This window comes from Cyclopterus lumpus, chromosome 19 (assembly GCF_009769545.1).
Source record: "Cyclopterus lumpus isolate fCycLum1 chromosome 19, fCycLum1.pri, whole genome shotgun sequence".
Classification (NCBI taxonomy): domain Eukaryota; kingdom Metazoa; phylum Chordata; class Actinopteri; order Perciformes; family Cyclopteridae; genus Cyclopterus; species Cyclopterus lumpus.
In genome coordinates this window covers 6,964,647-6,985,009 of record NC_046984.1, presented here as the reverse complement: position 1 = coordinate 6,985,009, position 20,363 = coordinate 6,964,647, and the positions used below count along the sequence as shown (strand labels likewise).

The window sequence follows — 20,363 nt, the reverse complement described above, 5'->3', positions numbered from 1 at the left end:
GTATCTGCGTGCCTAATTCACACTCCAGCTGATTAGAAACAGACCCTTTGAAATTGAGAAATACACTTTGATTCCCAAAGTGTATTTCTCAATTGTTTCTGGTCCACAGAGAACATGTCCTTTTATACATGGATAGAAAGAGTTCATGCGAATGAAAGCTTTAGACGTATCAATAGAGGTTCAGGGTTTTGTTGATTCAGTCTCAAGGAAAGTGCTCTTCTCTCTATATGAGAAATAATAATGCACGGGTGATGTGGTTTCATCATGAGGGCATCAGCTCTGGGAAAAAACCACAAATCTAATGGAGACATGAGTGGTTTTTAGAAAGCTGGAGAACCAGTGTGTCATCCACTTTCCCATCTCAGGATGAAGCCCCGGTCATACAAAAAAGAAAATACAAATGAAACGAATAGGACAGTGCAATAAGCCTGTGACAAACATCTTGTAGCAGATCATTAAATATGGGAACCAAGAGCAAGGAAGAGAATGAGGATGTCACATTGTATGTCCAATTATGACATCAACTGGAAGGAATATCTCCTTCTGCAGCCTTTTGCCAGTGGTGTCACTCTATGGAAGGAGGAGGCTGTGAAGGAGAGAATTATGAATTAAAAATCATTAATAAAGCATGTGGACAGGAGACAGGCCAATATATATAATGACCATCTTCCAACCCGGCCTCATTATTTCCAAAGCTATTGAAACATACACCGTAATTTGTAAACCACAAGTGTCTTAATATGGGGACAGTAAACCTTTAAAATCATAATGAAAGGTGATATATGTTAGATAGTGACAGATTACATGAAAGAAGGCTAGACTAGAGGATCAATGAAAACCACAGCCATTGCAAATATACATTTATTGGCAACCATTCTTAAAGGTGTGTAAGATTAATAAAAGAAGAAACAAATAGACAAAACAAAAATCATAAAACAAAGAGTAATATTGACTTAAACTATTATTGACCACTGCCATGATGTTTTCTTGAGCGATATCACTATAACATTGTTGACAAAACCACAATATTCCAGATGTCTGGCTGGTCTCTATTAATCACCCACATCTATTCTCTAGCACTATCTTGTGAAAATCTGAATTATTAAAAAGCAAATATTCTCTAAAAATCAAGATCTGAGATCCAATTTCCTCTAAACAGCACATACATTTATGCCAGGCATCAGATCAAAAAAATTCCATATTTGCAATACTTCATGCCAACTTCATGACCAGTTCAATGGATTGCTGCAGCCCCATGAGTTCAATAAATGAAAAACAGGTCTTGTGTTTTGTTCCACATAAACTATATTCGTTTTACTTTGAGCACTGAGGATTTCATAGCCACTGGCTCCTTCAGTGGGCTGCCTCCTTGTGGTAAAAACAAATCATGCCAGCCAATGCATCTGTATGAAGAAATTCATTAAAACAATGAATAAATTAACTTAATTCTGTAAGTGATATTTCTTCTTGTGGCCTGTCCCTCATAATTCTTCATTCATCAGTTATTCTGTATTATGATTCCCATTAATATCAAGATCTTTTAGGTTGTCAGTCAGGTTGTAAAATATCCTTCTGCCTGGTCTTAATTCCCCTCGGGCATGATGGTACTTTCTTCTGAACCAAAATGAATCTAACACAATTTACAATTACAGACTTGGGTTGTCATAATGTGTGTGCGTGTGTGTGTGTGCGTGTGTGTGTGTGTGTGTGTGCGTATGTGTGTGTGCGTGTGTGTGTGTGTGCGTGTGTGTGTGTGCGTGTCTGTCTGTTATTATACATATTATACTTTTTATGAATATCATATATATTTTTACCAATATTCAGACTGCAATTATTATATATGGTCTTCCATACAGGCATTCTGAGCGCAGTTTCCAGTCGGAACTATTTTGATGACGCGCAGGTGGAGTGTGCGCTTCCGGTTGCATATTGCACAAAAGTCTGCAGTTTCTTTTTCTGTGGCTCTCTTTTCCGCGAACCTGCATCAGAGAATTAAGTCCGTCACGTTTTATGAGGGAACCATGATCCCATTAAAGAGAAGAAAGGTCGTGCCCACCGGTGCTGGGAACACTGGGAGTGAGGAAACTTCACCAAACAAGTTCCCTCAGGTGGTTTTGTTTCTGTTGGAGAGGAAGATGGGAGCCAGTCGAAGAGCTTTTCTCTCTCAGCTCGGTCGAAAGAAAGGATTCCAGGTGGAAGAGTTGTTCAGGTAAGATTTAATGCTATGCAGATAAATGAAGTTTATAATCAGTACATGTACTCAAGTTCTGTACTTAACTCTTACATACTGTTCATATTTAATGCCTTCACAGTATCGTTATGCTAAATATTGACCCAAACCAAGAATTCCCTCATAAGCGGTATCAAAGGTTCTGAAACCTTTTAGTGCCAAATCTGTTTTCACATACAAGGAATGTGTCATGTCGGGTGGTGCAACAATAGACAATAACATTAACAACAATCAACACAGTGTGAGAATTAAGAATATAAATATAAGATACAGTGCACAGACAGGCAGGTTTCAGTACTTTAACCAGTGTAAGTAAGTTTAAAGTGACAAGTGTATTTAAAGTGAAGAGTTCCGTGTATTTAAGTCCCGCGCGTTGTTCTTGAGCCCGACTGCCGACGGGAAGAAACTGTTAGTGTGGCGTGAGGACTTGGTCCTGATGGACCGCAGCCTCCTGCCAGAGGGAAGGGACTCAAACAGTGTGTGTCCAGGGTGAGCAAAAAAACCATGAGCACCAACACACCGAGGCAACCATCTGCGGTGCCATCCTGTATCTGCAAAACATTTGGGTTGGGAGGGTCAATCAAGAAAAAAGGTGGTTTTAGGGAATCGTGAAACTGTAGAGGCCATGTTTGTGTGTATTTGTTATGGGACAGTGGTGGCAGAGTTCAATGTGTGTAAACATATGTTGTAACCATCAACTGTCCCGTCCACGCAGCTCATTCACTTCAACTTCATTGTGTCACGAGCAAGAGATGTTGTCCTTTTTTTACAGTGAGGGAATCACACATGTGATTTGTGAGAACAACTCTGGTGACGAGGTCATAGCGTGGCTGGAGTCTCAGGTCAGAGGTCGAGGCCGAGCGACCGCTCACCTGCTGGACGTCAGCTGGTTCACAGAGAGCATGCGGGCGGGACGTCCTGTCGAAATACTGGACCGACACCAACTACAGGTGTGTCTCACTTTTACTCATACTTATCAAACGTATATATATTTCACATTTCACTCACTGATGTTATTTAGCAATTAATACGTAATTTAGTTTAATTATTTGTGTGAAATCTTTAGTATCTCTAACAGCATTTTATATGTCAAATGAACAACACCAAAACCAAGATGGTGACGGCCAAAACGCTGAACGTCAAAATGTTTCTGTCCCATCAAAGTTTGTTTGCACTGACATGCTGTAATTCTATCTTTTTCTGGGACCATGGAGCGTTAACGATGCTCAGAACAGTTTAAATTGTTTTTTGGGGGCCAAACTGTTCATTTTAATGCCTCACTCAGCAGCAGCAGATTAGAGAAGTGGAGGTTGTGGTGTTTTCTGCACCGAGCTACGCCTGTCAGAGACGGACCACTCTGGACAACCACAACGCCATCCTCACCGTACGTCCCCTCCTCATATATATATATATATACACACACATACTTTCATATTTATATATACACATACGTATGTATTTATATGGTATGTATGTATATATTTATATGGTGTATATATATAATGATAAAGTATGTATGTATGTATGTGTATATATATATATATGTGTATATATATATATATATATATATATATGTATGTATGTATATAAATACTGACGTTAGCTAAAAATATAACAACAACACGTCATGTTTTCTGGTCTCAGGACGCGCTGTCGCTGCTGGCTGAAAACGCTGAGCTCAGCGGCGAGGACGGACGAGGCGTCGCGTTCCGGCGGGCCGCCGGCGTGCTGAAGGGTCTCCCCGAACCGGTGACGGCCGTGACGCAGCTCGTGGGGCTCCCGTGTCTCGGCGGACATTCGCTAAGAGTCGTCAAAGTCAGCATGAAGATTAATTTATTTTGTTGTTAAACGTCGACTTCATTGAAGATCAAAGGAGATCCAGTGATTCATTTCATTCTCTTCTCTCGTAGGACATTCTGGAGAACGGAGCGTCGTGTGAGGTCGAAGACACGAAGCAGTCGGAGCGCTTTAAAGTGCTGAAGGTTTGTCAGACGTTTGCTTTTTTCAGAATTTGAACCAAACATCCATCACACTTTCTTTAGTGCCATTGCCCCAAAATATGTGAGTTTCTGACGCCTGTGTGTCTTGTTATTTTCCTGAGCTCTACCTAGTGGCACTGGATGGGATCAGCCTGGTTTTTATTCTAAAAACAGAATATATGTTTTCCTTTTTGTTTTGTTCAGTTTGGTGGCATTTGAAAGACAGTTGTGATGTTTAGAAATACTTCTTCGTAGTCAGTGTATTACTACAATAGACAGAGTTTGGAGACACAGACAGGGAGCAAAGCAAAGTACAGCTGTGGATGTATTTTAAGACACCTAAAATAATCTATGTTACTTCATCTCTCAGAAAACAGAGGCAGCTGGTCTCCTGGATCAGCGGTTCAATGCAACTCTTTGAATTGTTCTTTTTTTTCCTACTTTTTTCAGGTTCTAACAGGTATTTTTGGCGTTGGAGTGAAAACAGCAGAGCGGTGGATCCAAGAGGGGATTCGTGGCCTTCAGCAGTTACAGGATTCGGGACGAACGCTCAATCGGGCTCAACAAGCGGGTGAGTGTTCGTCTGCGATCGCTCTGTCGTTCCCCTCGTCCCCCTCTGAAGGGAACGCTTTGCCCTCCCGCAGGTCTGCAGCACTACGAAGACCTCAACCAGCATGTCACGAGATCGGAGGCCGACGCTGTCGCCGCTGTCGTGGAGGAGGCTGTCGCGTCCGTGTTGCCGGGGGCTCGGATGACTCTGATTGGAGGATTCAGGAGGTAGTGTTCCTTATTTTTTTTATTATTTTTTTAAAGCCTAAGAATGTTTTCAAGTCTTGAATTTAATTTACAAAAGTACAAAAAAATCTTCTCTTGACATTGGTTATTAAATGTGTTTTGACGTTTTTACATTAATATAATAATAATAATAATAATAATAATAATAATAGAAAATGACTGCATACAGTGCCGCTCATCTGGGGACAGTTTTCCTTCATTAATTACATTTCTATATACAGCCGGGACGTACAGAACATTTAGAGCAGACCTTAAACTTTCATCCTCATCAGATTCTTTAGACGAGTCACGATCTTCGGTGACATTTTAGTAGACTTTTAAAAATTTTTTTTAAAAGAACGGCTTCCAGCAGTTTATTCAACGTCTCTCCAGAGGGAAGCTGACGGGCCACGACGTGGACTTCCTGATAACACACCCGGAGGAGGGCAGAGAAGTGGGGCTGATGCCGAAAGTCGTCTCCTGGTTGGAATCTCAGGTAAATTCTGAGTCGCTGGTTGTTTTGGTGTCTACTTGTTTCCCCTGAAGACGATAAGGGACACATTTTACTCTCTGTGACTTTGATTGTTACTTCAACATAAAAGTAGAGATAACTAGAACACGTCTTTAGTGCAGAATAATTCTGTTATTATGACATAAATCATAAAAAGAAAAGAACATACGGGGTACATTTCTTTAATAATTTATTTTACAAATATTGGAAAACAATGGAATCTATATATCCAACATTTTTACAAGTGTCGACAAGAGTTATCAATGTTGGAATTTAGTTTTGCCTCATATATTAAACTACTTATATATTATATATGGCACGAAATAAACCGTTTGCAAATGGTTTATTTGGTGCCATATTATAAATGAGACTAGTAGAAGAAAATATTTTTTATAAAATATCACAATTATTTTTTTTCTTCTTTTTCTGATGGAAGCGTTAGACACGCATGATGTGTTCAAGAACCTTTGGAAAGATGTAAATCTGACCATAATGTCGGGTTTTAAAGATTCTGGCTGTGCTTCGAGGCAGTTTGTTTGGAGAAACCTTGCTTTGTGTTTTGGGGCTGAGAGGGTTAAACCACCTGGTCTCTCCAGGGTTTCCTCTTGTACCAGAAAACTACGAAGAACTCTTACCTGGAGGGCGAGGACGGACCCGCTCGACCCTCCTCCAACATGGACCGCTTTGAGAGGTGTTTCTCCATCTTCAAGCTGACCGAGGAGGTCAACGGTGAAGGACTGAAACCGTGGAGAGCCGTGAGAGTGGACCTGGTGGTTTCTCCCATCAGCCAGTTTGCTTTCGCTCTACTGGGCTGGACCGGATCCAAGGTGACCTTTCATCAATGTGCTGTTATAAAGGTGTCCTACGGTGAAGGATGCTTCCACTGACTCATGTTCCCTGCAGTTGTTTGAGAGAGAGCTGCGACGCTGGGCGGGCCACAAGAAGGCCATGTCTCTGAGCAGCCACGCCCTGTACGACAACACCCAGGTGAGCATTTTATTAAACCTAACTAAGTAATAAACCATCTTTATTAAACATAACTAAGTATGTCATCATCTTTTATTACATAACTAAGTATTATCTCATGTTATCCGTCTGTTTTCTTGCACAGTTTATAGTTTGTCTTTTTTCATTACAGAGAAGATATCTGAGAGCTTCGTCAGAGGAGGAGATCTTTGCTCATCTCGGTCTGGAATATATTCCTCCGTCAGAGAGAAACGCCTGAACGCACCTGATGAGGAGCCTACAGGTACTGCCTGAGGGTTAAAACCTGCAGACAGGAAGGTTAACGTACCAGATAAGCAACACATCCACGAGTTTAAATATTTTATAACTAAATGAAACACATTTTAAACCGCTTGAGTTATCTGCAATTATTTAATCTTTCGTTGCAACAATGTCAAGTTAAAGGAATACTTCAACCCCAAAACGACCAGTTATTATGACAGACTATAGATAAGAAGTGTACGTAGAAGCGACATAGAGACACCCTATACGTCTCTGGTGTCGTCCTGTCAATCACCGTGTAGCCCCGCACTAAATCATACCCTGCTTTACGGTCTGTTTGAGTCTAAATGGACCATAATTTACTAAATAAACATCATGCTGTATTGAAGAAGACTCAAAACTAAAGATTGAGACAATAAACTCATGTTTACTGAGGGAATAAATCAAGAGAGAAGTAGAGTCATTTTCTCATAGATGGAATAGTCGTAAACATAAAGACATATGAGCAAACTGGACTTAATGGTGTAGTTGACAGTTTATTAGGCACACTTGGCTGAAACGAGTCTAAAAGGAACTTAGGTGAACAAACACAGTTCCTTCTTTTAAATCACTCCTCAAAATGTAGTTTGTCTAGTTTTTATCAGTTTTACTTCACCTGTTTTTTCAGGTCTTTTATGTTTGTATCTGTTTGTTGTTTTATGTATGTGTTTTGAAACATATACAGTATATATATTAAATATATATATATATATATATATATATATATATATATAGAGAGAGAGAGAGAGATATTATGTATTTGGATATATGTGTGTGTGTGTGTGTGTGTGTGTGTGTATATACTGTATAAATAGATGTATTTGTATACATCTACAATTAATAAATAAATATATCTATAGATATAGATATACATGATCTCGCCGCTATGTCAATAACACAAGCGCCTGTACATTATACTTTGCAATTAAAGATATCAAATATATATTTACCGTTTCATATATGTTGGTGAGTTGTGCATTTATCCAAAATGTCGTCTGAAGTTTGAGCTACTTTATACTTCTTCACCAGTGTGTGTGTGTGTGTGTGTGTGTGTGTGTGTGTGTGTGTGTGTGTGTGTGTGTGTGTGTGTGTGTGTGTGTGTGTGTGTGTGTGTGTGTGTGTGTGTGTGTGTGTGTGTGTGTGTGTGTGTGTGTGTGTGTGTGTGTGTGTGTGAGTGTGTGAGTGTGTGAGTGTGTGAGTGTGTGAGTGTGTGAGAGAGAGAGAGAGAGAGAGAGAGAGAGAGAGAGAGAGAGAGAGAGAGAGAGAGAGAGAGAGAGAGAGAGAGAGAGAGAGAGAGAGAGAGAGAGAGAGAGAGAGAGAGAGAGAGAGAGAGAGAGAGAGAGAGAGAGAGAGAGAGAGAGAGAGAGAGAGAGAGAGAGAGATTTTTATTAAGATCCTTTAGATTTATTAAGGAAATGTGACATGTAATTTGTCCAGTTGAATATTAAATTATATAATGATGACACACACACATTAATTACTTAAAAATTGCAGAATTAATTCGTTTTTTAATTATTTATTAGACCCTTTGACCTTCATTAAGAGTAGGAGAAACAACAACAAACGGGAGTTTTCACAATCTGGCAAACTGGCATTATTAATCTTTAACTGATCGATAAATCAGAAGGCTAGTAAATGTATAATTAACAAATCATGAATTAATTCATTTTAACCTGTACCCATGAACCAAACCAACATAATAACCAAGTTGGCAAAGCAAAGTTGCCTATTTAAATCACTTGCCTAAACTGCTAAATTAGCAAATATATTTAGGCAATACATTTAAATTCTACTCAAAACTGCATGAGTTGACGTGCATACACGCTGGCAAGATACAGTACACTTATCCTAGAGGGTTTTGTACGGGGATGCGTTCAAGCGCAGTTACCCGCAAAGTTACTTTCTTTGCTAACAATCCTGGGAGCCAGAAGACCATCGAAAACGATGGTCTTATATCCACAGGTTTCACTGTGTATCGTTCCGCTGGTACTAGAATAACACGTTTGGGCAAATCATTTGTTAGAATAATAATTTTACAATAATGAAAATATATTGTATCACTCCTCCGCATATAGCTTTGTCAATAAAACATTATTACACTGTATTCATAGATTCATAGGAAGAATATGTTACCCAATACGCGGAGGGATATCACACATTTTAGCTGGTTGCAAGCCCTGAGCAGCAGCGCGAGAGCGCCGGATACGGAGCGAATCGGCAGTTTCCTCTCTGCGGCGCAAGGTAAGTCCGAATGGTTAGCTTTTTCTAATAAACTTTCGCAAAATAGTAGGTGCTTTTCACATCCTCCTACACACGAATACCTTTTAAACAGTTTTTTTCTGAGAGAGTGCTTTCTCCCTGTGGCCTGTGTTTATTTTCTCTTCAAGTTTGCGTGTAATGTTCGGGGATTCGCGAGCGCTTTCTTTCTTTTGGGAAAGCTAGCTTATTAGCTAACGGTTGCTACAGTGTTCTGCAAATTACTGTAAAACGTGCCTTTTGTGGCAGCGTTGAGTGGATGCATGACCGTGCAACGCCTCTTCACGATATAATGGTTCCCGCTTTGACGTCTGAAAGCCCGTTTTTAATTCACAAATATTATCGCAAGATACAAAAAATGTGCTAGCTGATCCTTGTTATGACGTCATCAATGTACGCCCAGCAAGAGGCATGTTTGTAGATCTGTTACGGGTTTGCATGTCAAACTCCTAATTTTTCCGTAACAATGCTGATTTTTGCCTCTATTTTATGCACATATTACGTTAATTTCTTCATTTATATTTATGACAACGGATCTTTTGTTTCCCGCATGTTTGCAGTGTACATGACAGCACACTGAGATCTGTGCAGACTGCTGTCTACCCGTTCCCCACAGCAGTCATGTCGGTCCCATCTGCCACCATGGCCTTTGTGCCTGCGCCCAGCCCCACTGTGGTCGACCAGACTACACTTATGAAGAAGTACCTGCAGTTTGTGGCAGCGCTCACAGACGCCAACACGCGTAAGTTCATAGACCTCGAAGTGTTTTACAACACATGAGTTATTCCAGAGGTATGACAATGGCAGAGAAAGCCTCAAAATGAGTTTCGGAAAACAAATATATTTATATGTTTAATCACATTTTGACTATTAAGCGCACATTTACTTGCATTTTGTTAAATATTGGTTATTGTACATGTCAGTAAATGGATGCACTTTCTTGTGAGTTTGTTGCTACCCCAACATGTTTTTAACCCAACTTTGCAAGAGAGTAAGAGCTATTTCATCATGTTCTATTTCCCTTCCTTTATGCTAACTTTTTTTGCTGTTTTAATTCTCTAGACTAGATCATGATCAGATGAAGTATTGATTAATGTCAATGCAACATATCCCATTACTTTAAATCAACTTTTTAAATATTTCGATATTAAATATCTTTGAAGAGTTCATGTAAGAATGCATGTAGCTATTCCCACAACGAGAGATGGTTTTATTACATGTATTGTTTGGAATTTTAGTAATTAAAGTTGCAAATTCAAAGCACAGCTTTCTCATACATATTAATTAAATTCATACCATATACGTTTTTCTGCTTAGTGTTAGCAAAATAATTGATGGTTTAGATAGCACTTGTGCTAAGCATGGGCAATGTGATGAGAGCGATATGCTTTAGTCCAGTCAAAGGTACGTGTGTCTGTGAGAGTGCTTGTCTGTGTGAGTGCTTTGAATGATGAGTGTGATTTGTGATGTACCTTTGATCAACCTGGATGATGAAAGTAAAACTGATAAGATCTGAAAGTCCCTGCTGAGCACATGGAGGCAGCCATTTAAAGTGGAACTATATCTTGAAGTTTGCTTAATGGTGACATTCTGTCCTTCAACTTCTAGCTGATGAAACTAAGCTGAAGATGATGCAGGAGGTCAGCGAGAACTTTGAGGTAAGTTTGATGAATGCTGATGAATTGTCTGGAGTAGATGGATTTTCATTTTCTCTTATGATGGATTGTGATGGATTTTAAGAAGTTTTATAGATTCTGCAAAGGTGTAATTCTCTACAAAATATTTTTTTAGTCGTAACACCCAGAGAAAAATTCAGTAGGTTTTTGATGGAGTGAAATAATACAAGGAATACAAATCATTTCTGAAAATTGTCTCTGCGCTGAAACATGACTGCAGGATACACCAAGTTGCTTACCACATGACATAACATGTCTTGGAATTTAATTTCAGAATGTGACATCTTCGCCTCAGTACTCCACCTTCTTGGAACATATCATCCCTCGCTTCCTCACGTTTCTTCAGGATGGAGAAGTCCAATTCCTGCAAGAAAAACCTACACAGGTATGTGGTTTAAGACTAAAGTTTGTGCTTTTTCCACTCATCAATTTCAATCTATCCATCAATGTTCAAAAACTGTATGGATAAAAATCCAGTGTAGCAGAAATACTGATTTGGTTACAGACACTAGTCTATAAGCAATGCATCCAAATGTTGTGTTACATTAAGTAGCATGACTGCTGTTGTAGACATGGCCACACATCCTCAAACTGTTATAATCCCATACACCCACTTTTGATTAAATCAATCCATTTGATCATATCAAATGGTTTGATACCTGCATTAACATATTATATATTTTTTCTAGCAATTGAGGAAGCTGGTGCTGGAAATCATCCACCGCATCCCAACAAATGAACACCTTCGTCAACACACCAAGAATGTTCTGTCCGTGATGTTCCGATTTTTGGAGGTATGAGTCATGTTCTCTCACAAAAGAACATTTAACCTTTTTTTTTTTTATCATTCAGTTGCTATATAACATTTTACACTTGTAGTTTATTGCCTTTTACTTTCTAACGGCTCATTGGTTATCAGAGCTCAGTAAATGCACATAAAGTGCTGGAAAACTAATGTTACCCACCTCCCAAAAGCTGCAACATGTGGTAATTGTTTTGTTTGTAAGTATTCATTTTACAAAGAATTAATAAAACGGGTGAGGTTCGTTGCTGTGGCTTCTGAAAATCGTGAAAATTGTTGCTGTCACTGTGGATAGCGAGCATAGATGTTTAATATGTAAATCTGCACTTTTTCATAGATATAAGAGCTATTGTTTGGCCATTTCACATCTAAGTTTTTTTCTTCTGTTTTTTTTTCTTACACAGATTGAAAATGAGGAAAATGTGCTGATATGCCTTCGCATCATTATTGAGCTGCACAAACAATTCCGGCCTCCAATTTCTCAGGAGGTGAGAATCTCAGCCTTATTGCATGAATAAAAAGAAAAGTGTTGTGAAAGAATGTTGTAAAGTGATATAGATAGAGCTGACATCAACTTAGTAAAATCCCTGTATTTTAAAAGTATATGTGTCAATATTCCTGTGATGCCAGAAAGTCATTCTTTATGAAAAAGAATAGAAACCATTTTCTTGAAGTCTTTAACGTGTTTCCTATAATCTTCTCTTCTCAGATTCATCACTTTCTGGACTTTGTGAAACAGATTTACAAAGACCTTCCGAAAGTTGTTGTAAGTACAACCTTCATAGCAGGTGGCTTTGCTCTCATTTGTTCTTTTTGGTTTGCCTTTCTTCCTTCCGTATCTATGTTTCCTATATTTCTTCTAACCACTGTCTCCTTCTGCTACCGCCAGGCCAGGTACTTTGAGAACCCGCAGGTGATAGCAGAGAACACGGTTCCCTCCCCGGAAATGGTCGGGATGATCACGTCAGTGTTGGTCAAGACGGCACCTGAGAGGGACGACAGCGAAACACGAACAGTAAGCGACCAACAGTTTGAAGGAGTTCATAGCTGCCCTGTTTTAAATCCAGACTGCATACTTTTACAGTACTATCTGTAACCACAGGATGGTAGTAGTGCACCTTGTTGGTACACTAACAGGAGAAACCACCAAACTGCCCTCTAATAGAAAATACATAACATTTATTTTAAGCTCTCTCTCGGCATTCATTTTCAAACACACTCATTTGTGTCAGTTTAACATGATGCCGTGCTGAATTTGTCTCATTGAGGAACGCTGCCCTTTTATTGACTGCCAGTTTTGTTACATTTCACAAAGAGTGTACTGAAACATAACAACCTCCTAAGTAAAAGTGTGACATTTACAAATGATAAATGTACAAGTACTTACAAAGATTCAAATCAACAACCTTGTGGTCAGAAGTCCACTTCTCTAAACATGATTTTGTTTACCTCTTGCTTCATGGTACATCTGTCAGAATCACTTTATTTGGCTGTAGAAAGGTGGAGCTAGTGTCCAACATTTGTCATCCAGTTATCTCAGTCCTCCTAATAGTGTTTCTCACTTTGTTTCTGCCTCTAGCACACCATCATCCCGCGGGGCTCCTTGTCTCTCAAGGTGCTTGCAGAGCTGCCTATCATAGTGGTGCTGATGTATCAGGTTAGTGACGCAATCCATTGTCTCGAATAAGTTAAACTTGCGAAATGTGTAGATCAACTTTTAGCCCTAAAATATTGCAATTGTACATGTATAGGAAACAGAAATGTCAATAAATCAGAAATGATAGGGTAAGCAACTATTTCCTCTTTAGGGTTAGCAATTAAGTTGCCATTTATAAAAGAAACAATGACGCCACTAACTGAATTAGCTCATCTGCATTTTTAGATAATTAGTCATGGAAGTTTTAGCATATTTACCACCCAAAAATCTTGGTAATGTATCACTGAAGCTATAATAATGAGATATTCTTTGTTTGCTCTGTCCCCTCAGCTATATAAGCTGAACATTCACAATGTGGTGTCAGAGTTTGTTCCCCTCATCATGAACACCATCATGCTCCAGGTGTCTCCGCAGGCCAGGTGAGATGCGTGCGTGCGTGCGTGTGTGTGTGTGTGTGTGTGTGTGTGTGTGTGTGTGTGTTTGTGTGTGTGTGCGTGCTTGCTCATGGAAGTGGCCTGTTGTGTCAGATAGGACTGGAATGTGTCCGTTTTAACAAAGTTAATTTGAACTTTACAGCCATCAACATTAGTTTGGGTGCGTTTTAAGTGAATGGATTTGTTTCCCCTCCCCATCTTTCTGTCTCGCACTAGGATTGTTGATGCTGTTGCCTGACACTTTGCTTGACACATTTAAAGCTAATATCCATTTTGGTAGAAATTGGCTTGGTAGGAAGAGGCGTGTGTTAAGCATTCGGAACAGGAAGGAAATGGAGCCGAGTTAATTTGGAGAAAGTACCTCTGCAGTGTCTGGCCGGTGTAAAGAGAGACTCTTCCTTATGTGCAGTAACATCTGTGACACAAACAAACAAGTCACACATGTAGAATTAAGTCCCACATGCAAACCCAACATTTCTCTCAACCTCTATAATTGCCACCGACTGCAGGTATACGACATCATTAATGTCTTTGATGTGACTAAATGTCTTTTATATATAAATCATGCTGTTTCCTTTGCAGGCAACACAAGCTTTATAACAAGGAGCTGTATGCAGACTTCATTGCTGCACAGATCAAGACTCTGTCATTTCTAGCTTACATCATCCGAATCTACCAGGTACCCCTGTTTTGACTGTTGCATCAGTTTATACATCAATCAAAAGGTTCACTGAGACATTAAAGAAAGTTGTCATTGATAGTTTAAGCCCTTTTACTTGCATCATGGTTTCTCTCACCAGTACTTTGCAACGTGTAGATTAAATACCTAGATATTTGAAATGTAATTAACATTCATTTTAATTTATATAAAAATATAAAGGTGTAGACGTAGTATATGAAGTAGACATGTTTTGAAGGATGTATCAGGCGATTGGCAGAAAGCAAAGTAACTTAATGTGCTCACTGATATGAAAGACTTTAATATTTACTTTACTTTATATTTATTTGTTCACACTGAACAAGAATGAATGGCACAAATAACTCCCTCTGTAGGTATCTCCTGCTGCACTGACTGCAGACATCAGGAAGTAAAAACGTACAATTGGCACAAACATAAAAAAAGCTGATAATAACATAAAAAGGACTTTTAACCCACCTAGAATAATTATATTAAGGGATTTAGTAAACTGCTCTTTGTGCTGCTACAGACTATATTTATATATTTTAAAATAATATATACTAATATATATATATATATATATATATATATATATATATATATATATATATATATATATATATATATATATATATTTTCTTTGAGACAGAAAATATATATTAGCTGTCAAACTGGCTGTGGAACCTCATTTTAATTTGGTGTCTGAGTCTGTCTAAATTACATTAAGAGATATCACACTTCCAAAATATCGAAAGCTTGCTCAAACATTTGAATTGTATTGGTATTGACTTAGTATATTCATTATTTTGCTGAACATAGCTTGCCTCAGTATACAGTAATTTAAAGAATGAATAGTGCTTTTCGTCTAAGGTTGTGTGTGTGTGTACCTATCAGGACCTGGTAGGGAAGTATTCTCAGCAGATGGTGAAGGGCATGCTGCAGCTGCTGACCAACTGCCCCTCTGAGACGGCTCACCTCCGCAAGGAACTGCTCATTGCAGCCAAGCACATCCTCACAACTGACCTTCGTAGCCGTATGTACACACACACACACACACACACACACACACACGCACTCTCACAAGGTACATATTAACTGGTCTGAAACAAGAAATTAGACGGCTGGGTTATTTTTAAATTTTCTTTTTAATAGTAGTTCAGATTATTTTTCATTGCATTTTTTTCTTATTGGGGAAACTTTAAATTAATTTTAGTTTAATGTTTTTCTTCCTGGTCAAAACGCTACAGCCCACATTCTTGCCAGGTCACACTTAACGTTTCACATTGAAATAAAAATATATATTAGCTGTCAAACCTCATTTAATTTAGTGTCTGAGCAGTGACAAGTGAGACAGCTCAATTTCTGTAAGGTGAGGTTGAAGAAAAATGAGGAAACTATCGAGCCATAACTAGATGTTTTAGTGACTGTTTCTCTTTCTGCTAAAACGGAGAAAAAGAGCATTGATACACTTATTATATTTATATATAAAATGTTGTAACTATTCTCTATATGTTTATTATTCATTTGTCCTGTAAAAAAATATTTTTCCACACAATTTATTGCTGCATGTGTTCCAGCTTTCCCCCTATTTGTAATTCTTTTAATAAATCTTTTCCCTTTTACACCCAACATTTTTTAATTCATGCCATGAAAACACATTTTCTGTTTCAGAGTTCATACCGTGCATGGATAAACTTTTCGATGAATCCATCCTGATCGGTTCTGGTTACACCGCTCGGGAGACTCTCAGGTGAGTTTTCTGCTTTCTGCGTGTTCACGTTCATTTGATCGCCCCGGTGTCAGAGCCCGCTCACTCTCTCTCTCTCTTGTGGTTGATTGCTCAGCCAGCTGCACCCTCAGGGTCCTCGTATGTTAATCAGGCAGCCCTAGGTGCTGCCGAACTCTCCAACAGCTAAGCTAACTTCAACACTGCAGCCTGGATCACACTGTCAAGTTGTCATGTACACCCGCATCTCCAGAGGGCAGGTAGCCAGCACATCCCCTTGTTGACCCTCTTCAGATACCAAACTGGCTCCCTTCATCAACAAAATAGCTGTCATTTCACATTAGTACTACATAGCAAATACGGCAGTTGGCCGAGACCTGACAGGACTATCAGTGTCGCTCATTAGCGCGCTCACTCTCCCTTTCTCCTCCTTCTCCTTTGTAGTTTCACTTGCCTCCCAAAGCTACTTTCCATATCTGTCAAACTTTTGCTGACTGCTCCTGATTACATGCTTTTTCCTGCCTTTTTATAAACTGTCAGTTTAAAGGAGCACAGCCTTTTTGGTTTTTACTACTATTAAGTGATAAAATATGAGTATAATTCGACTCCAAACTACATGTTTCAATTTCTTACCAGACCCTTGGCCTACAGCACACTAGCAGACCTGGTGCACCATGTTCGTCAGAACTTGCCCCTGACAGATCTGTCCCTAGCTGTGCAGCTCTTCGCCAAAAACATTGATGACGAGTCACTTCCCAGTAACATCCAGACCATGTCCTGCAAGCTGCTGCTCAACCTGGTAGACTGCATTCGCTCAAAGTCGGAACAGGAGAACGGCAATGGACGGGACATCCTAATGAGGATGCTGGAGGTGGGCAGCACACGTGTTGGATCCATGGAAAAGACACTGATGTATATTGCACACACATTGATAGTGTAGTGAAGCCATGTTAAGTAATTCTTCTTAATTCTCTTTTTCCTATAAATCAGGTGTTTGTGCTGAAGTTTCACACCATTGCACGTTACCAGCTTGTCTCCATCTTCAAAAAGTGCAAGCCTCAGTCAGAGATGGGTGTAGTTGAACCCGGGGTGTTACCCGGGGTACCAGCCACACCCACTCCATCCACCACCCCTGCCATTCAACCTCCCGCTCCTCCCACACCCGTTGCCGCGCCGGCTCCACCCTCAACAACAACGTCCTTAGACCGAGCGAATGAGAAGGAAGACAAGCAGACTTTTCAGGTGTCGGACTGCCGCAGCTTAGTCAAGACTCTGGTGTGCGGCGTGAAGACGATCACTTGGGGCATCACGTCTTGCAAGGCCCCGGGAGGTGAGATGACACAGATCCACGCTCAACATAGCATATCATTATATAACTCGCAATGATTGTTTGATGAATTTACAACCTTTTATTTTTATTTATTTTTCCCAGAGGCTCAATTCATTCCGAACAAGCAGCTTCAGCCAAAAGAGACACAAATCTACATTAAGCTCGTAAAATATGCCATGCAGGCCTTGGACATCTACCAGGTACGGCCATTAAAAGAATACAATACAATGAAATGAAGCAGGCCCCTATGAAAAATCCGTAACAAATAATGTCAATAAGCCATGACTGTTTTAATATAATGATTTAAATCCAACAACGGCCCAATGTAACGGCTCATGTCTCTTCTGACCAGGTTCAGGTTGCCAATAACCAGCAGACGTACATCAGGGTGGCCAACTGTCAGACTGTACGCATGAAAGAGGAGAAAGAAGTTCTGGAGCACTTTGCCGGGGTCTTCACCATGATGAACCCCCTCACATTCAAGGAGATTTTTCAGACAACTGTGCCATACATGGTGGAGAGGATCTCCAAGAACTACGCACTGCAGGTACATGTTCTCTCGTATATTAAAATGTCTCGCATGTGAGAATTAGTTTTGTATCGTGGGTTATATGTTTTTTTCTAACAATTATACAAGTTAATACATAACAATTCAGATAACAAGGTCTTTAGTCTTAATTCATTACGAGCTAGAATTCCATTTCTTGTTTTCTGCTTTTCCCCAGATTGTGGCAAATTCTTTCCTGGCCAACTTGTCAACGTCTGCACTATTTGCCACCATCCTAGTGGAGTATCTACTGGAGAGACTACCAGAGATGGGCTCCAATGTTGAGCTCTCAAACCTTTACCTCAAGCTCTTCAAACTGGTGTTTGGCTCAGTGTCACTGTTTGCTGCGGAAAACGAACAGATGCTCAAGGTAAGATGCTCTCGTGTCTTTTTTGTGAGGCTAGTTTTTATTGTTTGACTCATTCTTAACTAATATGACTGTCCCTGTTTCTCAGCCACACCTCCACAAGATTGTGAACAGCTCCATGGAGCTGGCCCAATCGGCTAAGGAACCCTACAACTACTTCCTGCTTCTCCGGGCACTTTTCCGTTCCATTGGTGGAGGCAGTCATGACCTGCTCTACCAGGAGTTCCTGCCCCTTCTACCGAATCTGCTTCAAGGTAAAGCCTCACACACCATTTTTCCACATTTAAAAATGTGTATATGACAAGTGGGCAAAAAAGTATCCCGTAACTCCTCCATTACTACGTTCTTCTGATACTAAGGTCTCAACATGCTGCAGAGTGGCCTTCACAAGCAGCACATGAAGGATCTATTTGTAGAGTTGTGTTTGACGGTGCCGGTGCGTTTGAGCTCCTTGCTACCCTACTTGCCCATGCTAATGGATCCGCTGGTGTCTGCCCTCAATGGCTCTCAAACTCTGGTCAGCCAGGGCCTTCGCACTCTGGAGTTGTGTGTGGACAACCTACAGCCTGACTTCCTCTATGACCACATTCAGCCTGTTAGGGCCGAGCTCATGCAGGTGGGTTTTTTCTCATTATCATGCCCAATGCTGTATTTACTGAGTTGCCTGGCAGGACTAATTGAGATCTAAAAGTAACTGACTTTGTATCCACTAATTGGCTCATTCTCTCAATAACAATTAGCATATCTGCCCTCTAGTGGTCAACAGTGGACATGGCAATATCTGCAAAACCAGGATACTCACACACCTCTTCACCACATTACTACTGCACCGTGTAGGGTCATTCATGTCCACCGCCAAGTCCTTGTTTTTTTTATTGCACTAGCTCAGCATTAGTAAAAGAAAACAAATGTAATACATGGATATGATTTTTATGACTATCATCATTCGGTAGCTTGTAATTTACAGCGACGTATTAGTTTCCCCATCCTTTTGTAAATGTTTAGCAGTAAAGATTTGAATCAGTCATCACACTTTTGACAGTGATCAACTCTTTTAAAGGGAAACTTTTAAGATTTTCAACCAGCTTTTTATGACCACTCCCTCCACGATGCCAGCACCCAGAGTCAGTTGAAAATCTGCAAAGTTTCCCTCCTAACTGTTTAATGCCCTGCTTCCCTTATATCCTATAACCACTGGAGCTTATAATAGCTCCCCTTCTCTTCCTGTGTTGCAGGCCTTGTGGCGCACTCTCCGTAACCCAGCTGAGAGCATCTCTCACGTAGCGTACCGGGTGTTGGGAAAGTTTGGTGGCAGCAACAGGAAGATGCTGAAGGAGTCTCAGAGGCTGCATTATGTGGTGACTGAGGTCCAGGGGCCGAGCATCAAGGCCGAATTCACTGACTGCAAGGCGTCCATACAGCTACCCATGGAGAAGGTAAGACCACACTGCTCCACTTTCTTAAGAGTGAGGAGGAATGTTTTTGGATGATTTTACTTTCCCTGAAATCCGTCTGGAGACCCTTTCCCTCCCTTTTACCTTTTTTGTATTTCAGTTTTGGAGAGAGAGAATTAATCGTAAAAGAGCTTGACATTCCTCATTATTGCTTCACTGAGAACAATATATCCTTGTCAGGGAGTTGTGTGTGTGTGTGTGTGTGTGTGTGTGTGTGTGTGTGAGCGAGTGAGGAGATGTGTGTGTCCTCCAGGTAATTAAATTCATCTCCTGTTTCTCCTCCTCATCTCCAGTCAGTAATCATCAATCTAGTGTGGGCCACCATGACGGCATTATTTACTCTCACTAATGGCTGCTCCTTCTTTCTGGCTATCCATCTGTGTGTTTGCCATCATCAGGGGTTTAGGCAGGACACACAGACTCCCACACTCTCTCACATGCTGCACACCCACATGCTCGGGCTGAAGGCATGAATCTCTAGCAGGCTCATGATGCAGCCTTCTGGATAGTTGGCATATTGAGGGAGAGAGAGTTTAAAGTTCTGTTATGGAAACGGAGAGCTCAAATAACAGCGATTTGGAAAAACTTGAATCTGGGATGGGATTTGAGTAGCATATTTCAGAATTTCTTCTTTTTACTTCTAGGAAGTCTGTCCTCAAAAGGCTTGAGTAGGAA

General features: G+C 40.2%; 2 protein-coding genes across 4 annotated transcripts in view; both read left to right on the top strand.

Annotated features, from left to right (window-relative positions):
• The first annotated feature begins 1,911 nt into the window (after positions 1–1,911).
• polm (polymerase (DNA directed), mu) lies at positions 1,912–7,381 on the top strand. Of its 2 annotated transcripts, none has more exons than XM_034558688.1 (11): positions 1,912–2,209; positions 3,003–3,180; positions 3,519–3,614; positions 3,875–4,045; positions 4,141–4,212; positions 4,660–4,780; positions 4,854–4,986; positions 5,377–5,479; positions 6,091–6,321; positions 6,398–6,481; positions 6,633–7,381. In XM_034558688.1, the coding sequence occupies exons 1-11, from the start codon at positions 2,022–2,024 to the stop codon at positions 6,717–6,719; spliced, it is 1,464 nt and encodes a 487-aa protein (XP_034414579.1). In that variant the 5' UTR covers positions 1,912–2,021; the 3' UTR covers positions 6,720–7,381. The 2 variants fall into 2 exon arrangements, with proteins under 2 accessions (XP_034414579.1, XP_034414578.1); XM_034558687.1 differs by having other exon boundaries at positions 3,516–3,614.
• Positions 7,382–8,939: 1,558 nt separating this feature from the next.
• Positions 8,940–20,363, top strand: part of trrap (transformation/transcription domain-associated protein) — a 78,207-nt gene continuing 66,783 nt past the window's right edge. For both annotated transcript variants that reach the window (XM_034558219.1, XM_034558221.1), the window contains exons 1-21: positions 8,940–9,001; positions 9,577–9,758; positions 10,625–10,674; positions 10,967–11,077; positions 11,382–11,486; positions 11,899–11,982; positions 12,204–12,260; positions 12,384–12,509; positions 13,074–13,151; positions 13,482–13,570; positions 14,168–14,264; positions 15,159–15,297; positions 15,936–16,014; positions 16,627–16,861; positions 16,981–17,320; positions 17,423–17,520; positions 17,673–17,867; positions 18,046–18,237; positions 18,323–18,488; positions 18,594–18,850; positions 19,470–19,670. In XM_034558219.1, the coding sequence (XP_034414110.1) occupies positions 9,638–9,758; positions 10,625–10,674; positions 10,967–11,077; positions 11,382–11,486; positions 11,899–11,982; positions 12,204–12,260; positions 12,384–12,509; positions 13,074–13,151; positions 13,482–13,570; positions 14,168–14,264; positions 15,159–15,297; positions 15,936–16,014; positions 16,627–16,861; positions 16,981–17,320; positions 17,423–17,520; positions 17,673–17,867; positions 18,046–18,237; positions 18,323–18,488; positions 18,594–18,850; positions 19,470–19,670 (2,820 nt within the window). In that variant the 5' untranslated portion in view covers positions 8,940–9,001; positions 9,577–9,637. The remainder of the gene's footprint in view (positions 9,002–9,576; positions 9,759–10,624; positions 10,675–10,966; positions 11,078–11,381; positions 11,487–11,898; positions 11,983–12,203; positions 12,261–12,383; positions 12,510–13,073; positions 13,152–13,481; positions 13,571–14,167; positions 14,265–15,158; positions 15,298–15,935; positions 16,015–16,626; positions 16,862–16,980; positions 17,321–17,422; positions 17,521–17,672; positions 17,868–18,045; positions 18,238–18,322; positions 18,489–18,593; positions 18,851–19,469; positions 19,671–20,363) is intronic.